Raw genomic sequence first — 21,822 nt, 5'->3', positions numbered from 1 at the left:
TCAGGGTGTGCGCTGCATGCCTCTGCATGGAAATTTTTGAATGACTTTATGCAATACAACTTCAAATTTGCAGAAAAGTTGCAAGAATAGTACAACAAACTTTTGTATATATTTACTTAGATTCAACAGTTATTTACATTTAGTTCCATTGTTTTATCATTCTGCATGTATATATTTATATAGATATATAGAGATATATAAATAGATATATATTTATAATAGATCATCTATATACATATATATATATACACTATGTATATGTTCACATATTCACCATTCATCATATAGATACAAGGGGGGACCCACCCAAAAAACTGGAATTTATTTATAAAAATTGTATATTTATTCTTACATGTTTGAACTTCAGTCACCACCAAAGTACTGTCCATTTGATGCAATATACCTATCAAGACTTTTTTCACTGCTCAAAACAGTTTTTAAACTCATCAGTTTGCATTCTTTCTGCCATTTTGTGTTTCACCTCCTCCACATAGGAAAAACATTTGCCTTTGAGGACTTTTTTCATCTGGGGAAACAAAAAAAAAGTTGCTTGGGGGGAGATCGGGTGAATAGGGTGGGTGGGGCGCAGGGGTCATGCTGTTTTTGTTTAAAAACTGCTGACCCTATTTAATTTTTTGAGATCTCTCCATACTGCCTTCCACAGTGGCTGTACCAATCAGCAGGGTATGGGCAGGTGCACTCGCAAATCCCCCATCATGAAATGGGCAAACCTGATGAAAGAGCCTTCAAAACAAACTCACTGAAGCCGAACATAGCCTCTCACAACAGCGCCAGCTGGCACACTGATGCAGATGGGATCCTAGAACACTCACCTAGCAGAGGAGGCCTATACTACAAAGGGGCCTGCCCTCTGGAAGATAATTCAGGTTTCTGGGGGGTCCCCCCTTGTATATATATCATTCATGAACAAATTAGAGACATCATACTCTTGACTGCTAAATATCTCATCATATATCTTCTAGGAATATAACCCCAGTACAGTTATTAAAATCAGGAATTTTAACATTAAACCAATACTGTTATCTAATCCATGCCTGTACTTAATTTTTGTCAGTTATCCCAATATCTTTTATGGCTGTTTTCCCCCTTCTTGATGGGTATTTAGTGGCAGCACTCATGGAACGTCATCGACCCCTTCAGCCCAGAGCAGGTCGTCTCCTGCCTTTGGAGAAGGAACCGGAGAGAAGTGCACAGACAGGGAGAGAGTTGCCAAGACTCCTCCCCCAGCAGAGTGGGTGGGGGAGGGAGTGTGCTCAGGCATAGGGTGTAGCCAGATAACCACTGGTGCTAGAGAGCAGGGTCCAAAAGTCTTGGTTCTATCACTAATTGAATAAGTGGGCCTGGTCAAAGGCCTTTGTCCTGCTGGACCTTGATTTCCTCACCTGCCAAAGGTGGGACCTCCTTCAACTAACCCAGGCTTTTCCAGCTCTGACATCAGGCCTCTCCATGGAATGCTTGTTTTCTTAGGTGACTCAGTTGAGGTGAGGTTAGCTAACTCTCCTCAGTGTCATCTGATGCATGAAGGGTCGAAGCTGCAGCCAGCATGGGTTGTGTTACACAGCAGCAGGAACACCCTGGGAGGAAGGGGGCCGTGAGCAGCAGGGCCAGGGTTAGAGTGTTCTAGCTGGAAGGCATCTGCGTGGAATTTTGTGTGGAAGACGTCAGTAGGGCTTAAGAAATTGTTTTAGAAAACGCAGATGAGGCCGTGCCCGTGCAGCACCAGACTTGGTGGTGTTTTCTATCAGCCTGCAGAGCTGCTGGTCTTTTATAAAAGAGAGAGACGGGCATCCATGGGGCGCTTTTGCCTCTTGCAGACAGATGCCAGGGCCTGTCCATCTCTGAATCTTCCGTGCCTGGCCTGAAGCAGGGGTGTCATAAGTATTTGATTCTTCAAATCAGTTCATGACTTTACATGCTTTAAGAGTCTCTGCCTTTACTGTGTTTCCAGGATGTGGGGAGATGCAGGTAAACACTCCTTTGTATTCCATGTCTGGCCTTGGCCCTAGCTTTACCTCTGACATTGGCCTCAGTCTCACCTTTGGCCTCAGTGTCCACGATGGGCCATCCAGACTCTGATGCTTGTTGGTAACTTTGCTTTGGCCTCGCATACGTGCTTCTCTCTGAAAGCGAAAGTCACGTGAACTTGAAAGCACCTTTGGATATCCAAAGCAGTGTTCAGTTTTCCTAAGAGCTTTTCCCAGAATCGAATATTTCTCTCTTTTTAAAATATTTTATTTACTTTTAGAGAGAGGAAGGGAGGGAGAAAGAGGGAGAGAAGCGTCAATGTGAGAGAGAAATGTTGATCGGTTGCCTGTCGTACACACCCCACCTGGGACGGAACCCACAGCCTAGGCACACGCCCTGACGGGGAACCTAACAGATGACCTTTCGCTTTGTGAGACAATGCCCAAGCAACTTAATCCACAAGGTCCGGGCTCAAATGATCTTTCTTTTAAACATTCTTTCAAGGTCATGGGGAATGTTAAATCCTGACAGTATTCAAGAGCTAAAAGGAAATGCAAAGAGGTTGAGGCTTAGCATCGAGGCTCACTGGACAATGAAAGGTGTGGGACCCTGGGAGAGAAGCTGGGGTGTTCCCATAACTGTCTTTGAAAGAAACAGGGTGCCGACTTCCAGTTACTCTTAACCAAAGTACTGGTCTATGAGGAGTGACGGTGCCCAATACTGTCCTCGCCCCACATGCCTGTGACCCTGTGACCCAGCCCTGTGCCGCTGCTGCAGCTCCTTCCCGGCTGCCCCACTGTCTCCCACGAGTGAGCCAGCTAAATGGCAGGACGGGCTCTCCCCAGGGAGGGCCCAGAGGATGCCAGTCAAGCAGCCCTGGCACCACTGTCTCAGGCATGCTGGCTGCCTCTTTCACGACCATCCTGACATTCTGTGTCCTGGGGCCTGGTGGATGCATGTTTGCAGTGACAGGAGGAGCAGTGTTCACCTGGAATCTTCTTATGTGGCAGCCATTGCTATGAGGGGATGTGTGCAGGAAATCTGCCCAGAGATGTTAATTCTGGGAAGATGACCAACATTTCTCCACCAATCTGTAAGGACAGGGAATGCGCCTGGTGTGTGCATGGTGGGGGCAGGGGCTGTCTAGTGGCTGGGAGCCCTGAGCCTACCCAGCGCAGGGAGGGGCTCCTCACTGCTACCCTCCTGCTCTGGCTCAGCCTGCAGGGTCGGTGTCCCCTCCACACTTCCCTCAGCCTTCGGGAGCTTCAGGAGAAAGTCACTGCAGATTCTGGGAACTGTGAAGATTTTGATGTCTATTTTTAGTTAACTACCTAAAAAGAGCAAAGTCCCCAGAGAGGCAGAGACCCAGGAACCTCCCTGTACTCAAGGCTGTTCCAGCTACCTCCCCAATCTCCTTTGCTCTTCATTATCTCAGAACCTTTCGACTCGCCCAGACCCACCTTCAAGCTCTGTAAATATCTCCCCAATGCTTTAGCCCTCAATTCACTGGAGACATGTACTCAGATGCCTTCAGACTGAGCAGTCTGGAAACTTCTGCAGTGGGCTGACCTCCCTGCCAGAACAAAAGAAAGGTCCGTGAGGCCAGGACTAGGTTCAGACTTGTGCCGGCTGAGCAGAAGCAAGAGATAGATTGTGCAGACAGCTGGAGACTGGCCTCCCCGGCCCTGCCCCAGGTTTCCCTGGAGGCATCCAAATTCAGAGCTTTGATCCGTGATGTTTTTATTGGGCTACTTCACTTCTTCCAGCCTCCATCTCCTGTCTAGAGTGGAAGGCTCAGCTCCTGGCAGATTTCATCTAGGTGGTAAGCCAGGAGGCTTCTCCTTTTTTGTGGAAAGTTGCACAAGGATTCAAGCCCCAGGACTTACTGTATGTCTCAGCATCAGAGCCCAGGAGTGTTCTTAGGAATTCCCCAGTCAACAGAGGTCCTCAGGAGTTTCACTCATGCCTTTAATAGCTATTTTTTGAGCATGTGTCAGGTACTGAGTTGGGCACTGGGGACACAGAAGGTGAGCAGGATGGGTCCTGCTCCTGTCCCCAGGGAGCATGCTGTAGCAAATGCGTGTTGAGGCAGCTTTCCGCAATTGCATTGCCTTGGGATGGGTGCTGAGTTAGGGCCACCTTGGAGGGGCATGGAACCCAGCCTGGTGGTGGAGATCCATGAGCTGAGACCTACCTGAAGAGTGTGCATCAGTCAGCAGAGAGCTGACAGCAGACGCCCGGAATTGTAGAAGCCAAAAGGCATTCAGAGCACAGAACAGCGCCCCCAGAAGGTGGCACAGGGACCAGCAGCATCAGCACCCCGGGAAGGCCAGGAATCTGTGTTTCTAGCAGTGTCCCCAGTCACCATGAGAACCACTGGAGGCACACTAGATTTTGAGAACCACTGATAATGAGCATCAAGGGCATGGGGGAGGGTGTTCGCCGAGAGGGAACAGGAAGAAAGCAGGCGGGAGATGCAAGCCAAGGGCAGATCTCAAAGGCCCTGTAGGATGCACTGGACTTGATCCTAAGTGGCAGCGGGCAGTCACTAAAGAGCTTTAAACAGGAATAACATCAGCTCTGCATTTGAGAAAGACAACTTTGGCCTCAGGGTGATGCATGTACTGGGGCGGGGCCTAGGAGGTGGTAGAGTTAAGGCCAGAATGGTGATGGGCAGAGGTAGGAGGGCGGGGGGGGGGGGGGGGGGGGGGGGGGGCGGGATGTGGGAAGCGGCAGACAGAGGAGGTATTTAGTCGACACACACTGGTGACTGGATATGGGTGGGGAGGGGGCCTTGGGAGAAGCAGGGACAAGCTACAGTGTGGGGAAAAGGTGCTGGTTTGGGTTCTGGACATATTTCTACTAGGCCACATGAGCCTTGTGAACCCAGCAAGTCATCTGACTTTTATGTGAACCCACCTCCTTTTTCATGAAATAGGAACAATGCGAGGTGCCCTGCATTTGCTTGGTTGGGGTAGGAACTAAATGATAAAAAGGGTGATGTGACCATGGGTTAGAGACAACTCGCCGAATCCATCTCTCTTCAAGAAACCAGGTTTTAGCATCAGATGGCTCTCGTCTCTGATCCATAAATTATGTTCCTGTAAGCCCAGAATACAATTCATGGATTGCAGCAGGTGGTCATACAAAATAGGTGTAGAGAGGGTACAAAACATTGTTAACATTTACAATTGTTTTTACTGCCCGGCTGGTATGGTTCAGTGAACCACACTGGCCTGCAAACCGAAGGGTCACTGGTTTGGTTCCCAGTCAGGCGCATGCCTGGGCTGCATGCAGCCCAGGTCCCTGGTTGGGGGCATGCGAGAGGCAACCAATGGAGCTGTTTCTCTCACACATCAGTGTTTCTCTCCCTCTCTCCTTCCCTTCCCCTCTCTCTAGAAATGAATAAATAAAATCTTTATTAAAAAACTTTTTAAAAATAAAATTGTTTTTACTGAGAGAGACCAAACCAATTTCAAATTCTAGCCAATTCCAACAGCAGAAGCTCCAAATTTATAGAACAGAAAGCATAAAACTTGGGCCTTCAGTTCCACTTGACTCTAGCACAGAAAGATGAGTATTAGTCCAGACTCTGCATCTGGTACGTAGGTTTCCCCGGGCTGCCAGGAACAGGATGGGGCGGGACTTTGATGTCATCTGGTTTCATTCTGTGCTGCTGTCCCCTCCTTACCAGCTCCTGGCCCACCACTCCAGGGGCCATGAGCCTCCCTCCTGGCCCCAAGAGCCATCCACAGCTGCATTCATTCGTCCTGACAAAGTACCACAGACTGGGTGGCTTAAACAGCAGAAGTGTGTTGTCTCATGGTTCTGGAGGTTAGAACTCCAAGATTCAAGTGTCAGCAGGTTCGGTTTCTGCAGAGGCTTCTCTCCTTGGCTTGAGGTGGTCCCCTTCCCGCTGTGTCCTCACATGGCCTTTCCTCTGTGTCCGGATTTCCTCTTCTTATGACACCAATCAGACTGGATGAGGACCTACCCTAACAGCCTCATTTCAACTTAATCACCTCTTTAAAGACTCCATCTTAGTCATATTCTGAGGTGTTTGGCTTCAACATGTGGATCTGGGGGGACACAGTTAAGCCCACAACAACAGCCCTGCACAGAGTCCCTCTGATGGGATGGCTTTCGCTCTCCTCAGGAGGTCGGCTTCTAGCTGTGGTAGAAGCCTCTCTTCTTCCCCCGAGAGGCTCTCTCTTCCCTCTCCCCAGCAGCCTCGGATGAAAAGACTGGAGGGCTTCATGGCTTAGCCATGCCTGCGTGTTTCATACTCCATCCAGCATCCACGCCCGAGGGATTTGGCTTCCTCATGTTCTTCCCACCTAGCATCTGTGAGCTCTCCCTCTCCCAGCCTTCACACTCTTCTCTCTCACCTTGGAAGACACCTTATCTTGACATCCCTAGTCTGCCACCCCATTTCTCTTTGGCCCTTTCACCTTTGGAATTCTTGATGGATTAGTTGGCTCCCTACCTGCTTCCTTGAGAATCTCCTCTGAAGTGACTTCTGACACTCCTGCCCCACCGCACCTGCCCTCTCCCGCACCACCCATCACGTGGTCCTGGTTCTGCCCGAGGCGCACTCCCCGAGCTCTCATCCACCTTGGCTGCGTCGGCTACAGCGACTACCCTCCGTCCGCCTCTCAGAGCCTTCCACAGCCCCTTCTCCTCTTTCACTGCATTCTGTTCCCCAAACAACTGACCCGTCCTCACAGTTTCCATTATAAATTACATTTTTGACCCTGAAATGTTTCATTTGCAGCTCTGCCAACCTTTCTGTGATCCCAATTCTGGTCCAGGCTTTTGCCTACGTACAGATTAAATTCTTTCATCTACCACATTCACTTAGACCAAGCCAAACTCATCTTACACTCCCAAACTCTGTCATTCATGAGTATAATTTTCCCATTTATCCAAGCAAGAATTCTCCAAGGAATCTTTGTAGCCACTTGTTTAGCTCCTACTTCTTTTAACTTTTCTTCTGTCTCATATGCATATTTTCGTTTCTGCTGCCCTTACCAAAGCTGGACCGGATGATCCGTTCCTTCCCAGGGTAAGGCAGTAGCTTCCTAGGTGGGGATCCTCTTCCCCCAGAAATTGTAGAGGCCCCCCAGTGCCCTCCGGCCAGCCAGACTGCTGTTCGTGTGAGGACTCTGATCACTGAGGACAAAGACCGAACTCTGACTTGGCCTCTAGACCAGCTCTGTCCCATAGCACTTTCTTGTGAGGGCGGCAGTATTGGCCGTGGGCACAACGTGATAGCCAGTGACCACATGTGACCCGCATGACTGAGAGACCGCCTTTCACATTTTCTGTAAGTTAAGTCGCCACACTGTCGTCACACCACTGCTCTTTAATCCCAGCCCTGTGCTCTGGCCAACCTCCAGCAACCACCACCTGAGCTATCTCAGCTCTGAGCCCCTCCCTGCTCCTGAGCTGTGGGCAGGGCTCTTCCTCCGTCCCTGGCTCAGATCCTCTCTAGTTCTCAGGTCCACCTGCGTCCGCCTCTTAGCCCTGCCTGCCTCCCCACCTGCTTATTCCACACGGTACTCTTCCTCCTTCATCGGAACAACTATGTCATGTTGGCTGGATAAGTTTATTTTTAAACTCTCTATTTAACTTTTACTTTGAAATAATTTTAGACTTAAAGGGAAAATGCAAAAATAATACAAATAAATCTTATATACCCTTCACTCAGATTCTTCAGATATCAACATTTTACCATGTTTGCTTTATCATATTTTCTCTCTCCCTTTCTTTTTCCATTTCTCTTCCCTCTACCTCTCCACATGTACACACACACACACACACACACACACACACACACTTTATGAGCAGTTTGAAAGTAAGTTGCACATTTGTTATCCTCTGCACCTAACTTCTTCAGTGTATATTTCCTAAAATTATAGACAATCTCATAAAATCACAGTTTAGGGATCAAAACTACAAAATTAACACTGATACAATGCTATCTATCATCTAATTTGTTGGACTTCATCAAAATTTCCCACTTGTCCTATAAATGTCCTTCTGGCAAAAGAAAAAGACCACATGTCTGGATATTTAAGCTCTTGAGGCTGATTTCTACATTTGTTTGATTTCTCCTCGGTACCCAGGCTAGTAGTTTGCACCAATTGGCACTTGCCTGGCACATTGTCAGCCCTTTCATGAGTTGAATGGATAGATTAATAATGGGGGCGAACCAGGGCGAACCTGGTAGAAGCGGGCCTTGCCCTGGGTCCAGCCACGCACCCGCTGGCCAGCAGCTGCGTGCTCTCAGCGTGCCTCTGTCGGCATCGGTGCTTCCACAGTCCTCTTGGGGCTCTGGGATGCGTAGCAGCAGCCTTCCCGTTTTACCTATACCCGCTGACAACCCGCAGGGCCAGCCACCTTGCCCGTGGTCACCAAGCAGCTCTGTGTCCAGGACGCAGCACTGCCTCTCTGTGATCTGCAGAGGCAAAGTTTTGTGGATGAAGAATCATTAACACAATCTCACACTCATTCATTCAATAAATAGTCACTGAGTGTCTACTATGTGTTAGGCACATTAGGTATACAGCTTATACTTTGGGGGGAGGCAAAGAGCAAACACTAAATAAATAATGAATAAACAATTTGTTACATGGTGTTAAGCACCATGGGGGAAAATAAAGCGGGGTAAGCATGGTAAGGAGTGCTGGGGTGGAGGGTTGGTATTTGACAGAGAGTGGTTCGGGAAGGTCTCATGGTTAAATAACTTTCCCCCATTTTTGTGTTAAAGTATAATTTACATACATGAAATTCCCCCATTCCCGTGCACAGCGCTGTGAACCTCCACAGACACATGCAGTCCTGTAGCTGTTGCCACGGTAAAGGACGGTTCCGTCACCTCCAAACATGGCCTCCTGCCTCTGAGTGGCCAACCCCTCCCCCACCTCTAGCAAGCACTAATTTATGCTCTGTCCCTGTGGTTTTGCCTTTTCTAAATGCCATGAAAATGGGATTATGCAGTGCGTAGCCATTGATTCTGGCCTTTCTTAGCAAACAGAAGAGACACATCATTGATGATTCATCCATGTGTTGTGTCTGTAGTTAGTTCCTTTTTATTGATGGGTAGAATTTCATTGTATAAAGGTACTGCAGTTCATCTGTTCTTCAGTTGAAGATATTTGGATACCTTCCAGCTTGGGGCAATTATAAAGAAAGCCACTGCAAACATTCACGTGCAGGTGTTTGTCTGCAGGTTGACCTTCCTTTCACGTGGGTAGGTAGGTTGCACGGCTTCTGAGAACAGACCTGGCAGAACATGAGAACGAGCCACGGGAGCAGCCGAGGATAGTTGTGCATGTTTACCACGTTGTTATTTAGCCAAATGACGAGGTTTGCCCTATAAGTCTGGTCTGTTTGGGTCATTTTTTTTATGTGAGTTGTTTGGCAGTAGGAATGGAGGAGACCATTGGTTAGTTCATTCATTCATTGATCCATTCAACAAAGATTTAACAAAGTGAAAGCCAGCAGTCCAGTCTGTGACCCAAAGGGAGCCGGAGACCCTTGGATCCACACCAAAGGCTAATTTTAGTTGGTTTATCTGACATAATTTCCTTTCTGAGTTTCCTGAAAGTTAGGGTGAGAGAATAGTTTGTGAGTGTGGGGCTATCATCATTGAGATGGACATTGGGACCTCAAGCATTTTTGAGCTCTTCTCTCAGTGGAGGCTTCAGGGACCACCTCCAGAGGCCCCGCTGAGGACTGATGTCCACCCGATCGGGAGGCTGTCTGTGTGAGGCTGCAAGACGTCCAGAGGGACGTATACAAGTGAGGACTCTATACCCATGAAGGGCCAGTGGACCAGACTGCATCCTCCTAGGACTCAGGAGTCTCGTGAGAAAACAGAACTGACAAAGTAACTTGTGAACTTTTTGTTTCAGGTGACGCAACTGTGAAAAAGAAACCTACCCCCAAGACACCTCTGAAAGCAGGTAATTTGCCATAGCAACATGTGGAGACAAGGGAGCCATCTGCCATAAGGGGTTTGTCCTCTGTCCTGCTGGACACCCCCCTCCTTTGATTCATGGTCTGTGTTGTTCAGGCTGAACTTTCCCCGGGAGCCTCTGCACACCTTGGTCTCCAGTCTCTTCCACTGCTTGCCTTTTCTCCTGCTTCCCCTATACGTACAGTGTCACATACTACTAGCGACTTTCCTGTCCCTTCTGCACATTCTGCCTAACCCCCTGCCCCTAAGGAGGTGATCCACTTTGTGCTGTTTCGATGCTCTGCTCTGTGCGTCCCTGTCATATGGAGCCTTGTCTGTTTTCCACTGAAAGACATTTAGGACATGAACCATATTGAGCCTCTCACCCCGGGTGACCTGGAGGTTAAAAGGCAAGGTGCTGTTTAATTAATAATGGAGTTAAGATGTAGACTCAAAAAATAAGGGTAAGACACAAATTGTAGAGCAACCAACACATGGAGAATTATGCCATGTGAATTGTGTGGGCCACTATGAGGAAATCAGAATAAAGAGATGAACAACCCAAGCAAGTCCATCAGCTCAGATGTTCTGAAGCAGTGATCACTGACCTCAGTGTCAGAAGGTTCCGGAAGGCAGGAGAGGAACAACAGACCAGTGTGGTTAGCAGTGTCAAATGAGGTCAGAATGTCTTACTTTCCCGCTTGTCCTCTCCAGCCATGCCCCCTCAGATCGTTCAGTTTCCCGAGGACCAAAAGGTGCGTGCTGGAGAGTCCGTGGAGCTGCTTGGTAAGGTGACAGGCACCCAGCCTATCACCTGCACCTGGATGAAGTTCCGAAAGCAGGTCAGTAGAAGAGGGGTGCGGCCTGAGAACAACCCACACAGCCCCTAAGCTGGAAGGGATGTGAAATGCTCAAATGGGGAAGCATCACTCTTCATCGCAGGGGCCGTGGAACGGGAGGGCCCCCACCCTCTCATCACCCACCCACCAAACCTGAGTTCTTAACATCACCTTTTCCCCTGAATCTACTAGACTATACCTGTTTTATAGACTATTTGTCTAAACAAGAAAAGTATGAAGGGAGAAATAGAAACCACCCTTGGTTCCCACCTGGTTTTGATACCTCGGTCTAGAATTCTACTCAGACTCAGGAAAATGGAACCACTGACCTAGGAGACCCTGTAAGCCTTCTGTGATTCCATGCCAGCCCAATGAACCCAGTCTGTGGTAACAGCTTAAACACACTACATGCTAAAGGGATAAAAGTGAATCTGAGCACTTGGATACATAAATTGTACGTTAAGGAGAATTTTGTCTTGCTGGGCCAGAAATCAAGCTACCGTTTATAATTATGGTTCTATGGGAACACGTTTGAAATTCTGAACAACCAGCTTTTAAAGGCACTTGGAGATCCCATGTTGTGGTGTGCACCCACAGGCCTGATCAGCAGAGGCCCCGGGACAGCGGGCTGGCACTGGATTAGAAACTCTACAGAACGGGTGAAGATTTCTTCTGGGTCCTCTGTTGCTCTATTTCCAAACATCCAAGTTGTCCTAAGGCCCAGAAATGGGAGGCTAGTACCAGGAAGAAAAGGAGGTTTGGTCTCAAAAGATGAAGAGACATTGGCCTTTAGCATCCCAAAGCCTGTTAGCCTTGGGCGATGTCTGGGCCGTTGTCTGAAATAAGGTGGAATCTCATCCCTTTTCAGAGACATTTGGCCAGTCTCAGCTCTGTCTCTTTCTGTAGTGATGGGAATGTTCTGTATCTGTTATCTAATATGTAGCCACTAATCACATGTGGCTACTAAGCACCTGAACTGTGATTAGTGTAACTGAGGAACTGAATTTTAAAAAAATTTTTTACTTATATTTTTTAGATTTTTAAAATTATTTATTTATTTTTTAGAGAGGGAGGGGAGGGAGAAAGAGAGAGAGAGAAACATCAGTGTGCATTTGCTGAGGGCCGTGGCCTGCAACCCAGGCATGTTCTGACTGGGAATCGAACCTGTGATGCTTTGGTTTGCAGCCTGAGCTCCATCCACTGAGCTATGCCAGCCAGGGCTGAATTTTAAATTTTAAGTATTAAAAATTATAATAGCTTTGTTGAGATATAATTAACACACCATAAAATTCACTCTTTTAAGCCCACCCTTTTAAAGTGTTTTTTAGTATACTCAAAGGTTCTGCAACCACAACTATGATCTAATTCCAGATTATTATCATCAGCCCCACAAAACCCCAGACCCATTAGCAGTCATTCCTTCCCTTCCCCCAAACCCTGGCAACCATTAACCTACTTTCTGTCTCTATGGATTTGCCTATTGTGGGCATGTCACATAAATGGAATACTATAATATGTTTTCGTTTGTGTCTGGCTTTTTTTCACTTAGCATAATGTTTTCAGGGCTCGTTCATGTTGTAGCATGGATCAGTACTTCATTCTTTTTTATGGCCAAATAACATTCCATTGTTTGAATGTACCACATTTGTTTATCCACTCATTAGCTGATGGACATTTGGGTTGTTTCCACTTAATTAAAATTTAAATAGCCACATGTGACTAGTGACCATGGTTTCAACAGTATAACGGAAGTCAGAACCCATAGGGCTGCGCTTTATGAGTCAACTTTGCTCAGATGTGTTCTCCCACCATCCCATCGCAGCGTGGTGGAGGGAGACCGGGGTGCTCCTGAACTCTGGTCTAGAGCAGCAGCTACAGACTTCCTCCTCCCCAGCTCTGCTCAGCACCCCATGCCTACCTCAGATCCGAGCCCCCAGAAAGGCCTGGCTCTGGATGCAGCAGAGAAGGGGTCTCAGGAGGAAGCCCAGAGTCCAGAGAAGTCCAACCCCACACAGCTCCCGCAGCTGCATCCCTTTGGGAGTGGGGCTGGGACTCAGCTCCCCCTTCCTTTCCTGGCCCACGTCTCCAGCAGCTGCCCACTCTCTGCCCGTAGATCCAGGAAAGCGAGCACATCAAGGTGGAGAACAGCGAGGGCGGCAGCAAGCTCACCATCCTGGCCGCGCGCCAGGAGCACTGCGGCTGCTACACACTGGTGGTGGAGAACAAGCTGGGCAGCAGGCAGGCCCAGGTCAACCTGACCGTGGTCGGTGAGTCTGGAATGGGTTGGCCTAGAAGTGGGGAGACAGGAACGGTAGAGAGCACTCAGGCAGGATGCTGGACCTCAGGCCTCATCTCCCAGGGGACCTAGTCCTTCTGACCCATCATCTGCCCACAGCCTCCCATACTCTCACTTTATTTCCTTCTGCCTGAGCTCACACTGTTGCTGTGTTTCATGTGCATTGAGAGCTCCAGACCCTACCCACACCCTCACCGTGGTTTCCTCTTCCTGTGAATCCCTTCCCAGCTTCTCTTCCTTTCTACCCTTTGGAGACCCTGAGCTCCTCCAGGTCTTCTCCTACTGACACCTATAACTCCTTTCCCCTCTCTGGTCACCACTTTCCCTGCCAGCTCAACCCCACGGAAATTTTCACCTTGAATCAATGCTGCCTTCCGACTTCATGGCTTCTACACCTGATTTGGGGGGCATTGCAGGAAGATCACATCAACCCACAGACTCAGTCAGGATTCTGACAAGATCCAGGCTTGGCCAAGGTATCGGTGCTGGTCGATGCCCTTGCCCAGTCTCTGGGATAGCTTGTCACCCTGAAGGCCTTGGCCTCTAGCTTCTCTGAGAATTAGGAGGCATCAGGCATGAGTTTGCTCAGCTTCAGGGCCCCACACCTATGGGTATGTCTGTATGTGTCCCCAGGCTGACTTCGCCCCATTGACCCCGTGTTTACTGATGTGATCTTTCTTTTGTTTCCTTAGGTCAGGAGTTTTAAATCTAGAAAGCCAGTGAACCAGGAGTCAGAGAATAGATTTCTCATCTATAGCAGACTGAGGGGATAGGGAGTTTTTCTCACTCTTTTTGTCTTTGGTGACTTTGGATGCTTATTTCAATAGTTTTTCCTGTGAAGTCAGGAACACTGGGTGAGGTGGCGGGGCAGGGGTGGGGGGTGCGGAGACTGAGAGCTTGGAGAAGTGACCCAATCGGCCTGTCTTTACACTAAGACTTGAACCTGAGGTATTGATTCCACCCCACGTCCTCACCCATTAGCAAGCATTGGTTTCCAGTTTCTCTTGGTGTTCTCTCTCATCTGCCCCTGCTAGGGAAACTTTGGGGTCCACTCCTTTGAACTACTTTTCTGTGACCAGTGCCCCCTACCCCCACTCAGCAAGGTCCACTCAGTGCCACACATTTCCCTCCCCCATCACCATTGCTCAAGCTGCAGTTCTGGCCTTTTATGGTTTAGTTTCTGATTCTCCTCAGCCAGTACTGACAAGGCCATTGGTGTGGCTGCCCGCCAGCTGGCAGGAGCAGCACGTTAAATGCCGTCCTGGGAGGGGAGAGGAATGGAGGGGAACGGGTTTTCTGTCTGCCTCCCCCTCACAGAGCTAAGAATAGAATTGCTCAATAAAATGAGGACTTGTATTGATGCAAACAGCAAAGCCACATTCATTCAGAGCCCGTGGATTTAGAATTAGTGCAAAGTAAACCTGGATTTAGCCTAGATTTACCTGTGCCTCTCTAATGACATCTGTGTATTATCTGATCAAGGTTGATTAACTAGATGTAAGATGTATGAGATGAGACAGGAATTATTTGGCTTACCCTGGATGGTTTTCCGGCACTTTGGAAGCACTCATTTATAGGCAAGCTAAATAAGGCTGGTTTAATACAACTTCTGCTTGTCAGTAGTAAACTTCTCATACGTTCTTTAAAGTACCACTTCCTTTTCAGATAGTCTATGACTTCTAATTCATAAATGATAATAAAAATTAGCCTTTCCCTCAGTTAGTTGAAAGGAGTGACTTTTAGCTCTTCTAAAGTCTTCTGGTCATTACATGTTGAAAGGCAGTGTGGGGATTTGCAAAGCTCGGAGGGCCGCTCCTCTGCCTGCACCTGTCTGTAGCAGCAGCCTCTGAGGGGTGGGGGTGGGCAGGAGAGAGGTGCCCAACCCACACGGAATTCCTTCCTGTAACTTGTCCAGCAAGAGAAAAACAGGTCACTTTGCATATCTTTAAAGGAGAAAAACGAAGTAGAAAGAATCCTAAGCACTCAGTAATCCCCAAATACTATCTGAGTGTAGAACTTGCACAGTTTTTCAGGGCGGGAGATTTCCCTTCATAATGCTTGGCTTGCATCTAAGCAAGTTGTGTCTTGATCTGATTCTACCTGATAGCCTAGAAAATAGCTGGCCCCTGGATCTAGGATCTGAAGATTTTTTGTAATCTCCTTTTGGCTCTGCCACGAGCTAGCTGGGTATTCTTAGTAAGAAAAGTGTCTTAGCCTCCCAGGGGCCAAAGGCCAGGATATCCAGGTAGATGACCCTGGAGCTCTTGCAGCCCCCTGCCTTTCTATGAAAGATGCAAGGAACTGCTGACGTGCCAGTAAAGGGAGCCCTAGGTGGGGTTAGGCACAGCCACAAAGCATCTTCGAACACACAAGCAGGTAGAGCCCCCTAGGATGGTTATTCAAGTGAAAATCATTAGACTTGAGAGCCTCCATTTTCTCATGAGTGTAAACATTTGCTGAACAGAAAATCTTGGAGTTTGGTGCCATCAGAGACCTGTCCCTTGGATTCAGCATTTCCCATTCTATTAGTCAGGTCTCCAGGGAGCCATGGGAAAATTCCCAGGAACCCTGGAGCTCTGGGCACTAGACACTGAGCCTGCCTCCTCTTTACCAGGCCATCCCCAGGTCGCCCTCCCACACCCAGTGTGGCTGTGCTGCTAGAATGGAGGGCAGGCCCACAAATTCTCTGTTCTGAGGGTTTTCATCCCTGAATGGTCTGCCTCTGCATGGGGCTCTGCAGGCTGTACAAAACAGGAAACATTAGACACAGCCCAAGGTCCTGGGGGGATTGGGGTTTCCAATCTTGGGCCACTTCAGACGTGGGTCTTTTCTTCTGAACTCCTTATTTCAAATTCCTTAAAAAACATTGAAGTTTCATGTGGAATTATTGCAGCTGTCTCCAAATTTTGCATCTTCTCTTGTACTGCAACAGTTGACATACTAGAGGTCTGTCCAGAAGGTATCCAGCCATGTAATATGAAAAATAGGGACATTTATTAGAAGATACAAGATGCAAGAAACAATGTACTTAAGACAGTGATGCCTTAATCCCATTCAAAGTAGGCACCTTGGGACCTCACACAGTTCTCCCAATTGCCATCAGCCACCCCATCATATTTTACTGAATCTCATCAACAGTCTGAAATCTCCTCCCTTTAAGAAGTGATTTTAGTTTTTGGAAAAGCCAGAAGTTGCAGGATGTCAAATCTGGGCTGTAGGGAGCCTAAGTCACCTGGGCAATTTGTTATTTTGCAAAAAAAAAAACTCTGCATGAGACATGATGCATGAGTGGGCCCATTGTTGTGATGAAACTGCCAATCATCAGCTGCCCACAGCTGGGGCCTTCTGAATCATTTGAATAGTTTGCAATGAGGAATTTTCAAGTTTAATACAAAATTTGATGCAGATTTGTTACTCTACTCTCTCAGTGTTTTTTAATGCAACAGCCAAACAGTACACATGCTCACTCAATGGCATCTACCGTCCCTACAGACTAGTACAGTGAAGTTGTCAGCCATGCGCATTCCAGTCCACTCTCCTTGGCTGCCAGGTTACACTGATGTCACAGAAACCGTCCTCATTATATTAACAATGTCTGGACTTTTCCCGAACAGACCTCATATGCCATATATCAGTTCTCTCTCTTTCAGCCAAGAGACATCTGAACAGGGGAGAGTACAAGGAGTACCTCTTCTGCAGTATACACTTCTCAAAGTTTTCTCTTCTTGACCAAAGCAGAGGGGAGAGAATCTGTCAGTGGCGGGTGCTGCATTCATTAAACGCACATGACTCTAAATGTGCTCAGACATTTTGCAGGAAGTTTTCTTTGTGGGAAGCAGTGTGTCTGTCTTTCATCCCTCTTTAGGCTTTTTACTTTTGTAGCTGGGTCTTGAGAGGACTTGATCCACTTGCCTCTAAGAGAGTTTAGAGTAATAAACATCTTAGCCAGCACCAGAAATATCTCTAAAAAGACCAATATATCTTTCAGAACAAACAGTTTTTCTAAGAGAACATATTTAACAACTAGTGAAAGTGGTTCCATCATGGGAGGCCTCCAGAGTGACTGCAGAAAGTGGCGTGTCACAGTCCCAGAGTCACCCCCAGGCGAGGTCCAGGCTTGGGCTGCAGGGGATGGATGGTGTCCAGGCAGCGCACTCTTAGCTGGGACATAGAAGCAGCAGGGCATGGGGCGGGCAGAGAATGGTTACACATGTGAATGTGTGTACCTATATGTTTACACGCACATATGCAAAATGCTTTCTTTCCCCATATGTGCAGGGCCATTTGTAGAAACTCTGGTATTCCTGATTCGCAGAAGAGTGGGAGAGTAGAAATCAAGTACTTTATGCTTACATGATACTTGCAAAACCTCTAAAAGGAACATACATATTAGCACCATGTTTCCAAAGAAAGACAAACTAGTCTTGGAAGTTAAGGAATTCTCTAGAGTTCACATAGCTTATGAATACACACAACATAAAAGTGTGGTTTTAATTGTTAGTTGTGGGAGCTCTGCACCTCATAGTGCCTTAGGAGGGGGATCCAGTTGCTACTAAACACTGACATTTGTAGCTAAACCCAGCACCTGCAGAAGCTAAATCTGACAGGTAGGGAAATTTTGTTCAAATCAGCAACTGGCAAAATCAGCAAAGCTCAAGAACTTCATTAAAGTATTGGCTGCCATGACTTGCCTTGAATTTGGCAAATGTTACTGGTTCTTGGCATTACTGATCTGAATGAGAAGGCAGCCAGCCAAAGCCACCGCTTCCTGTGTCCTCAGCTTATTGTCTGGCCCTGAGTCAGGGATGGTTGTGATTTGCTGTTGTGGTTTGCTTTTGAAACTCCTTACCTCATTCTATACCAGTCCTGCAAGGATAAAAGAGGTAGGGTAAGAGTAACTTTCGATGTGTTATAAAGTCAGAAATAAACTCTTACAATAAATGATGACAGTAATAACTCTTCAACTCAGCCACTTTTCTAAGAACTTCGCATAACTGCCTTGTGATCCAAGTGCTATTATTATCCACACTTTACAGATGAGGAAACTGAGGCACAGTAACAAATAGTGATCGGGGTCAGAGCTGTGTTCAAGCCCAGACCTATCTGGCTCCAGAGCCCACTGTGCTGCACGGCCCCTTAGCAAGGCCGGAGCCCCCCAGCCTCAAAGAAAGTGGAGTCTGACCCCTAGTTGTGTCACAGGTCACTGGCCCAGGGCCTGAAGGACACACACACACACACACACACACACACGGACGCACACACACATTGAGCTCTCTCTCAAAACAGTTTTGATGGGAAGCAGTCCACGCCTTCTGGGCAGCTTCCTAGATCTGTTTACACTGAGGAATATGTTTATGACTGGGACAAAGTACAGGAAATCATGACTTGTGACTTGTAGACTGGAAAACTAGCCAAACAAAAGGGGTTTTCTCTGAGAAAATAGGAGTTTGCAGGGCTTTCTTTTAGGTGGGTTTGTGCCTAGGCATGACTGTGTGGGTGGGGGAACCACAGCCAGGACCAGGGATGTCAGCCTGAGTTCTCTGGGCTTCTCCCCCACAGGAGACCTAACTCAAAAACTTCCTTTCCCCACGGTTCTGAAGAGTTAGATGATGTTGTGCTTCTCTGTCCCCAGACAAGCCAGACCCCCCGGCCGGCACGCCTTGTGCCTCTGATATCCGAAGCTCCTCACTGACCCTGTCCTGGTATGGCTCCTCGTACGACGGGGGCAGTGCCGTGCAGTCCTACAGTGTCGAGATCTGGGACTCCGTGGACAAGGCATGGAAGGAACTCGCCACCTGCCGCAGCACCTCGTTCAACGTCCAGGACCTGCTGCCCGACCGAGACTACAAGTTCCGCGTGCGCGCAATCAACGTGTACGGAACCAGCGAGCCGAGCCAGGAGTCGGAGCTCACAGCGGTGGGAGAGAAACCCGAGGGTAAGCTGCCTTCCCTTCATCGCTGGCTTGAAATAAGTATGCGTAAACTACCCTGTGCAGGTAGGAGCCTGCACTGAGAGGGGCACAGAGGAACTGGAGAGATACTGATGATGGCAGGCAGACTCTTTTGGGACCTTGATTTCCAAGGTTGTGATGCTGATCTATACTTTAAAAAGTACTTAGGGCCTTTCGAAACCCACTGAACCAGTGATTTTGGCACACTGCCACTAGGGGGTGATGGTGTGTTCATTGGTGGCGTAATCTGGGAGGCGGGAGCTCTCTCCTCTTGCGCTCCGCTTTGAGTGTCTGCTCACTGTCGGGTTCTTGGGACACAAAGAGGAGACAAGGAGCTTAAAATCTAACTAGGGGACAGCAGTGCATACAGCTAACTACAGTGAGAAGGGCTACATCCTATTCCCACAGTATACACAAATTGCAATGGGGGCACAGCAGAAAGCATGAGTCATTTTGCCGTGGAGTCTGAGGAAGTCTTCCTAAGGGAGGTCACACTCACGCTGAGTTTTAGAAAAAGGAGTGGGCTTCTAAGAGACAGAGAAGAGAAGAAGAGGCAGTTCCCACAGAGGAAACAGCCTGAGCAAAGGTGCACAGGGATGGAAATGCACAGCCCTGGGAGAAGCTCTTCTCATGTGTGGCCGGAGCAGAGTGTGAGGTGGAAGCAACGCTGAAAGGGTGGTGTAGGTCAAACGGTCAAGTTCATCAAAGGTCTTCAGTCCAGGGATAGATAAGATTAGCTCTGTTTTTTTTTTTTCCTTGTGCAACCTAATATTTATTTCAAGTAGCATACAGATTCTAGCAATATATAAAGTTGTATGTTCCTAAGACTTTTAAAATGTCACCTTTTGGGGGGATTAGATTTTTAAAATTTTTTTTTTACTGTGTACGGCATTATATAGCATCTGTATATACTACAAAGTGATTGCCACTACAAGTCTAGTTTTTTAGAAAGAGATTTAGAGGAAGAGTCAAGCTTTGCTACAAAATGTGCTCTGGACCAGCAGTCTGCAGATCCTGGGGGTCTGTTGGGATGCAGACTCTCAGCACCCCCTCTCCCCTGTTCTTTTCTGAGCCTTCGTCATGCACCCCCTCCCCCTCCCCATGGATTTGTGTGCATATAACAGTTGGGCTGGAGGAGGGGGGTGTTGGAGTCAGTGAGATACCAGTTGGTTCTCAGTGGTGTAGTCTGGGAGAGGGATGGTGAGGGTATGAACTAAAGCCCCAGAATGTAGAATTAACCTTTTTTGGTGAGTTTTGGGTAGGGAGTTGAGGGAACAAGTTAGAACAGTGTAAGATGACTCCCAGTCCCTGGCTTGGTAACTGAACACAAATTCAAGACCATTTAGAAGTCTATCGTTATGATTCATGGTGACTGACACATATGAAGCCCTTGCTGTATGCTAACAGTATGGTAAGCATTTTACATGAATTGTTTCATGCACCCAACTCAGTGAAGGAGATGCTGGCATCACCTCCACTTCAGAGGTGGGGAGAAGAGGGTTAAACGGGTGAAACTACTCACCCAAGGTCTTAGAGCTTGTAAACAGCAAGCTGAAGCTTGAACTCAAAGCTGACTGACCCAGAGCCTGTGCTTCTTTGATTAAACTGATGCAGGAGGTCAAGCTGCCTTCCCAGTGGCTTGGAGGCAGGATAGCAGGGAGGCCGGGAGAGTGGGGAGCAGGCGGGTGAGAGTAGGAGTGCCAGGAGAGGCAACCAGCTTGCAGTCTGCATGTTTGTAGCATGTTTCTTCAAGAAGAGGACTCCCTATCCCTCGGAAAAGTGATGAGAGAAAGGATCACATTGTAATCAGATGATGTTCACTAGCTGGAAAGAAAAGCTTTAACCGAGAAACTGTAGAGTCCCTGATGAACCCCACACAGAGGACCAGAGGTCAACCGAGATGTGGCGAGGAGGCCAGGACTGCAGCTTCCAGGGTGGTAGGGAGAGTCCACAGGGAAGGGTGGCTGGGACCTTCTGGCTCTGGGCAGGTGGCCTCTCCCTGTAGCCAGCTAACCCCTCTCTGTGGTCCTCAGACCCCTCCTGGGGCCCCTCCTGGCTGGGAGCAGACGAAAGGAAATGTTGAAATGGCCTGCAATCCAGAGGAGTGGTCCAGGCCACCCAGGGCTTCCACACTGGAAGCTGCTCCCACCCTCAGGCCCGGCTGGATTATCAGGGGGCAGGAGGTGGAGGGCAGAACAGTTGGCCAGCGTTAGACCTGAGGGTCAGAGGATAGAGGGCAGGTGGGAAGGTGGGGTGGAAAGGGAGGGTTCCAAGTGAATCCCTCTGTGGACCACTCAGACGCTGGTTAATTATAACCTGGGTGGGTCATCTCTTGCTATTTTAAAAGGGAAAGGGCTCTCAGAGAAGTAGGGTGTGCACATGCACATACATGTGCGTGTGACAGGGAGGGATGGGACAGGTGGTCATGATGGGTCATTCTGTGGAACCAGTGAGGATGGTGGTCATCAAAAAGGCAGTGCCAGTTACCCTCCCTGCACTGAGCTCAGCTCATGTTGGCTGTCACCTTCCCCACAGCCACCACTGAGGCTCCTGCCTCTGCCTTATACCTTCAGCCTCTGCTTCATCCTGACCTCTCAGCTCCACCCCTGCTGGCACCCAGGCCTCACGGTGCACTCACTCACCCAGTGTGTCCTTCCCCCTTCCTTGCTCCAGGTGCTGCTGGAGGACCCTGGAATGGTACCTCTCCTGGCACCCCTACTTTCACCTGCCTGCTCCCCACTCTCCTGGGCTCCTTGCTACCTAGCCTCCAAGTCATTGGGAAGGCAGC

General features: G+C 48.4%; 1 protein-coding gene across 6 annotated transcripts in view; it reads left to right on the top strand.

Annotated features, from left to right (window-relative positions):
* MYLK (myosin light chain kinase) overlaps positions 1–21,822 on the top strand; it is a 291,257-nt gene that overhangs the window by 230,429 nt on the left and 39,006 nt on the right. For all 6 annotated transcript variants that reach the window (XM_036018196.1, XM_036018195.1, XM_036018198.1 and 3 more), the window contains 4 exons: positions 9,906–9,956; positions 10,664–10,791; positions 12,902–13,055; positions 18,717–19,019. In XM_036018196.1, coding sequence (XP_035874089.1) covers positions 9,906–9,956; positions 10,664–10,791; positions 12,902–13,055; positions 18,717–19,019 — 636 coding nt within the window. The remainder of the gene's footprint in view (positions 1–9,905; positions 9,957–10,663; positions 10,792–12,901; positions 13,056–18,716; positions 19,020–21,822) is intronic.

Source organism: Phyllostomus discolor, chromosome 2 (genome assembly GCF_004126475.2).
Source record: "Phyllostomus discolor isolate MPI-MPIP mPhyDis1 chromosome 2, mPhyDis1.pri.v3, whole genome shotgun sequence".
NCBI classification, from domain to species: Eukaryota; Metazoa; Chordata; class Mammalia; order Chiroptera; family Phyllostomidae; genus Phyllostomus; species Phyllostomus discolor.
The sequence above is the reverse complement of the archived record's forward strand: the minus strand, read 5'-3'. Positions and strand labels throughout refer to the sequence as shown.